The 5,598-nt window shown below is 34.0% G+C and overlaps 1 protein-coding gene across 3 annotated transcripts; it reads left to right on the forward strand.

Moving 5' to 3' along the window:
• Window positions 1-765: 765 nt before the first annotated feature.
• On the forward strand, window positions 766-5,398 carry LOC125838576 (uncharacterized). Of its 3 annotated transcripts, none has more exons than XM_049517632.1 (10): window positions 766-784; window positions 1,319-1,412; window positions 1,523-1,637; window positions 2,430-2,466; window positions 2,567-2,636; window positions 2,804-2,908; window positions 3,104-3,254; window positions 3,367-3,449; window positions 4,788-4,881; window positions 4,978-5,398. In XM_049517632.1, the coding sequence occupies exons 2-10, from the start codon at window positions 1,382-1,384 to the stop codon at window positions 5,057-5,059; spliced, it is 768 nt and encodes a 255-aa protein (XP_049373589.1). In that variant the 5' UTR covers window positions 766-784; window positions 1,319-1,381; the 3' UTR covers window positions 5,060-5,398. The 3 variants fall into 3 exon arrangements, with proteins under 3 accessions (XP_049373589.1, XP_049373588.1, XP_049373586.1); XM_049517631.1 differs by having other exon boundaries at window positions 778-924; XM_049517629.1 differs by lacking the exon at window positions 766-784 and adding an exon at window positions 799-933.
• The last annotated feature ends 200 nt before the right edge of the window (window positions 5,399-5,598 follow it).

Below are 5,598 nucleotides of genomic sequence, written 5' to 3' on the forward strand. Positions count from 1 at the left end.
AAGGGTATGAAACACCCTTAAGAAAAATATTTAAGGAAAAAATTTTGAAGACTATTTCCACTATTATCATTTTGATTATTTTCAAACTAATCGCCTAGAAAATGTAAAGTAATTAAGAACCCCATTAAAAAGAAATGTAAATATGAAGAAAAGAAAGTCCACAATTTTCTTGAACTTTAAAAAATCCACTTATTTTGAATTGTGAAAAATATCTCAATAATAAACTTAATATGGACTAAAGGGAGTACTGTTGTTGATTAGTGGTTCTTTATAAAATGATGTGTTTTTGGAAGTTTATAATCACAAATATATATATTTATAAATAAAATGAAGATATGTGATTTATCAATAATGTATCTTACATATTCCTATATCTTATTTACGAATTATGATTTGTTCATTCGAAAAAATTATATAAGAATTAAATTTTTTAAAATAATTTTCACAAATTATGAAATTTTTCTTAAGAAAAAGACAATTGTATTTTCAAATAAAATATTAACTTTAAATTAAGATTTCTTATTACACATTTAAATAAATATGAATGAAGGTTATAGTTGTTGGAAAACTATATACACAGCCGAAGTATACGGAATCTTATCGCGTGGAATTTCATTGAGTTGTTATTGTTGTTTCTCCTCGTAAGAAACAAAAATGTAAAACAGTAAAACAAGGCAAAGCCAAAAAGTAAATGACCACAGACCTACTCATCTAGACAAACAGTGTCAATAAAAAGGCTGTAAACTTTTTTGTTGTTATTCAATTCTTAAACCCCCAAGTGCAGGTCGGTGCTAAATGCTTAAACCCCTCTATTTTTTTTCTTACCCGTGAACCCCAAATTGCTATATTATTATTTTTTTATGTTGTTGTTATTCAACTCTTAAACCCCAAGATTCAAGAACTTGTGGAAATTTGCTTAAATGGGTAAATGAAGTGTACTTGTATACTTTGTTAGTGCTTATATTCAATCTTGATTTTAGACAAATAGGAATATCTTTAGTTGATGTGCTTTTCTTGTTTTGTCAAAATGGGTAGAGGCATTGATTCTTTTTTCAATGTTGCATTGCAACAAAATCATGTCATTTATTCATATGTGTTCATTGATCTCTGGTAGATTCTTTGCTCATAAAGTTAATTGCTTTTTTGCCTCCTTTTTGACATTGGGGTACCTCTCTCTTTATGCTAAGTATGTAGGTAAACTTAGACAAAGTGTAACTGGTGTAGTTTATCTAGGAAGACTCTATTGGTTGTATTCCATTTTCACCCTTTTGTGAGGTTATAAGTAGAGGTGCTTAAATATTGATTATTGGCATTGCAGGGGCATTTTTCAATAGGGTGCAAGTGTTTTGATACTAAATTCAACTTTTTTTCGGGTATAGCAATGAGCTTCAGTGGCTCTACAGCTGGTTCTGGTGGGTTTGTGTTCATTTTTACAATGCAATTGTTTTAAGTACTTTGCCCTAGAAAAGCAGGACAAGTGAGCTTAATGTTTGAACAAAAGGTTGATGTTGCAATTGTTTAGGTAGCGGAACAACTCGAACATCTTTGGAATTTGGGAGGACTCATGTTGTTAGGCCTAAAGGAAAGCATGAGGCAACTATTGTTTGGCTACATGGTCTAGGTGATAAGGGCTCAAGGTATTGTTTCTATCATTAGCATAAATCGTGCTTTTAAGGTGTTGATGCCTTTGAGGACAATAAAGCCGCGATAAAGACTGTCACAAAAATTGTTAATTGATATATGATTTACTGATTAAATTATGATCGATATATCATGATGTTACATAGTTTTGTCTAAATTCCTGCACTATCAGGCTCTAGTGACCTGTATTACACTCTTTTTTGTTCTTGAGAATGGAGATATTGCTTTTAGTCCATATGCTTCTCAAGCCTACTTTGTTCAATTTTGGCTCTTTACCTTTTCTTTTGTTTACCTCTATTCTGTCCCAATATAATAAACCCCGAGTAAGAAACGAATGTGTCGTCGTCTTTTGATCATTTACTTGATTCTTAGGGATCAGGCAGCCAGATGTTGAACCAGGGACCACTTGTTCACTTGATGATTTTCCTATAGACCAATTAAACAAAACAAGATAAAGTAAATTATTCACAATGTCAGTTACTAATTTGGTGGCACTAAGACTAAGATTAGGCCCATAAACTTTCATATTAAAAATTTAGTCTAATTTGTCCATTTCAACAGACCTTTTCATAAATTGGTTCTCCAGATTATTTTGTGGTCCCTAAGCTAAATGGATCACTAGTCTCCAAGTTGTTTCTTTAACTGTACAATATTTTAACATTTCATGCATAAAGCTGACAGCTCTTTCCTTGAAATTTTATGTTGCATATTTTAATCCAACTTGTATTATCTTGCTTAATTAGCTACCAGAAACGGTTGCTAACTCTTCTTTCTTATCTACTTTGCAGCTGGTCCCAGCTTCTTGAAAGCTTTCCACTTCCTAATGTAAGGAAATAGGCAGTCTATGCAGGGTGATATCTCTAATAAGTGCGATATTTATTTCGTTGTGACTTGTCGGTATCTTTCCTTCTTAAATTGTTTTCAGGTCAAATGGATTTGCCCAACTGCTCCTACTCGCCCTGTTGCTGCCTTTGGTGGATTTCCCTGCACTGCTTGTAAGACTTATTTTCAGAAACAATATTGTTTTCTGTTTGTTGATAAGCATATCTTCTATATTGTTGTATACTTGCTTAGCAATGACTTACTCTCACTGTTCAATATCTTTTGCTTATCTACTGATAAAGATAAACAACAGAGGATCTATTAACTTGAATTATTTTAGGGTTTGATGTAGGAGATATTTCAGAAGATGCTCCTGATGATTTGGAGGGCTTAGATTTTTCTGCAGCACATGTTGCAAATCTCTTATCAACAGAACCAGCTGATGGTATGTTTCTTTTTCAACCTTTTCGAACAATATGTGCCAGAAAATCTTATGCAAGATGAAACTGGTGCTTCAAATATAATATATGTAGAAAATAATTTCATCAGCATATCTAGATTGTTTTAATGCACTGTAAGTTGATATCTGATGTGGCAGTTCATCATTGCATATATGTCTGTAACTCTTTTTCATCTTCAGTGAAACTATGTGTTGGAGGATTCAGCATGGGGGCTGCAACTGCTCTTTATTCAGCTACATGTCATGCATTCAGTCAGTATGGTAATGGAAGTCCTTATCGAGTTAACCTGAGTGCAGTTGTGGGCCTTAGTGGCTGGCTTCCTTGTTTAAGGTGGAATGTTATTTCTTAGAGATACCTGCAGCTTTTGTTCCCATGGAATTTTTATTTTTTTTTAAAACCTGTTCCCATGGAATTTGTTCCCCTTATTAGCTGGTTTTTCCAGGACATTAAGGCGACGAATGCAAGGAGTGAATGATGCTATAAGGCGTGCAGCATCTTTGCCAATTTTGCTCTGTCATGGCACTGGTACTTCCATCGCATGCTTTCCAACTTTTGGAATCTTAAAGTCCATCTAATCTTCAGTGTTTTAGTATATATTAGCATTTTTACATTGCAAATATATGAAGGACCTGCAAGGTTGTTACTCGTGTGAGTTCCTGCCATTTGTTGGTTGTCTGCCTGAGATTTCGATTCCCTTTGATGTCCTATTGCATTTTTTTCTGGGGCTCCTAAATTTTTTTTTGAAAAAACAATTGCCTCATAATGTCAGGGATCAGTATATGACATGTTTAAATTAATATTTATTAGATTATGAGGGTTAATGGAGTGTCTTGTGAAGCTTTATGTAAGGAAAAGCTAGTACAGGACCTCTTGTGGATGCTTATACTGTGATTATTAACATCTTGTTATTTCTTGGTTCTCTTTTGATAGATCTCAGCTGGTGGAAAGGTTGGTTAACAGGATATAGAAGTGACCTAAATTTGCTTAGCATATCACACTGTTTTGCCCTCATTTCACTAGGTTGTAAGTTTAAGGGACAACAGTGACTATTTGTAGAGGTTCACAGTCGGGAAGAATTTTTTTGTAACTCTTAAGACATGAATTAGTTGAAGTAACTGAGAAGTGGTTTGAACCCAACATACTACAAGTATCTCTAGATAGTTGCAGTGCAATCATAATTTGTTTTCTTGGTTTTTTTTTATTTCCCTTCCCCATGAATATTTTCGACAAATAACTTTTAGATTGATCATAATGCAAGGATTTCATTTCTGTCCATGCTTTTTCCTGCAAAGATTGAGGAAGCCTTTAGTTCCTTGCTTCCTCGCAAGTTAACATGTCTGACTTGTCCAAAAAAGTGAAGCACCGTCTAAAAGGCTGGGAGATCACTAATTTACATTCTAAATAATTTCCAAATGTCTCTGGATATAGCGTCAGTCATTTGAGAAGTTCTATGCATATGTCCTTTGGTTGTAAAGTCTCTAAATGTGGAGCCTTCATTCTATTACTTGTTACCTTACAAACCCTGAAAGTAGGATGTCTCAAAGATGAGTGGTCATTCATCAAACTCTATGACTTGATGATATTGTACTTGCTGCCCCAACAAAAAAAAAAAACAAAGCAAAATCTGCTATTTTTCTCATGTATCGGACTGTTGGTTGCTGTTGATTTGGAATTTCAGAAGAAGGGAGATATCAAGGTCCCTGATATTCCACATGGCTATGATTTTCCTAAATGGTTGGCCATAATTGTCAACCGGAAGACTTGCACTCTTGCTGTTGTATTACTCTTTATGCCCAAGAGTTATGCCATTGAATATGAAGTTAGATTTAAACCTTAACGGAATACAAATGGTTCTTGTTTCAGGTGATGACGTTGTGGCATATCAACATGGAGAAAAATCTGCAAGAATTTTAAGCTCATCTGGTTTCCAGAATCTAACCTTAAGGACTTATGAAGGGTAAATATACATTTCCACCTTCTTTCTTGGAATATACGTTAAACATCAGATGTTCCTTAAGATATCATGTTCAACTCTTCTTTTTTCCTTGTATAGGCTTGGTCACTACACAATTCCTGAAGAGACTGATGAAATTTGTCGCTGGTTGTCTGCAAATTTGTGTCTCGGTGGGACATGATAAGAATTGCTAAAGCTCTGGTATACGTGATATACACAAAGAAGAAGAAGAACAATAACAGCCATAGTGTATGAACAGCTAGCCTAGGGAGAGTGGTTCATGGTATACTTGCATTATGCATCCTATTATATTGTCTTGTCTATTAGTATATGTTGTATCAGTAAACAATAAATCACGTGTGGCTATCCAAGTTTTTACAAATTTGATTTTTTTTTTCTGTTGAGAGGCAAAGAAATCAGTTTATCCTTGTTTAGTTCTCTTAATTAAAACAGCCACACAACTGTTATATCTTAGTTATCACTTTTTCCAAAAGAGAATTTTTTTTTTCCAAGTACTTAAGTTGGTTGGTGAACCTAGTGTGAACATGTCTTGTATAAGTTCATTATTCTTTATGGTGAACAACTCATAAGTTCTCATAAGTAACTTGATGCTTGACTTTTTTTCACTTCAATTATTCCTTCATGGGTTCTTTGCTTGAGGAAAAGCAAAATTTAAAAGTGTAGGATATTGATGTGTTCAGGAGTCATTTGGTGTGAGGT

Source organism: Solanum verrucosum, unplaced genomic scaffold, assembly GCF_900185275.1.
Source record: "Solanum verrucosum unplaced genomic scaffold, falcon-dt-bn FXZP01000182.1, whole genome shotgun sequence".
Taxonomy (NCBI): Eukaryota; Viridiplantae; Streptophyta; class Magnoliopsida; order Solanales; family Solanaceae; genus Solanum; species Solanum verrucosum.

Excerpts from the sequence above, each read along its gene's own strand:
- LOC125838576 (XM_049517632.1), top strand. The coding sequence starts at position 1,382 with ATGAGCTTCAGTGGCTCTACAGCTGGTTCTG. Across the intron at positions 1,638-2,429 it reads CTAGGTGATAAGGGCTCAAG|CTGGTCCCAGCTTCTTGAAA; the intron begins GTATTGTTTCTA and ends TCTACTTTGCAG. Across the intron at positions 2,637-2,803 it reads TGGATTTCCCTGCACTGCTT|GGTTTGATGTAGGAGATATT; the intron begins GTAAGACTTATT and ends GAATTATTTTAG.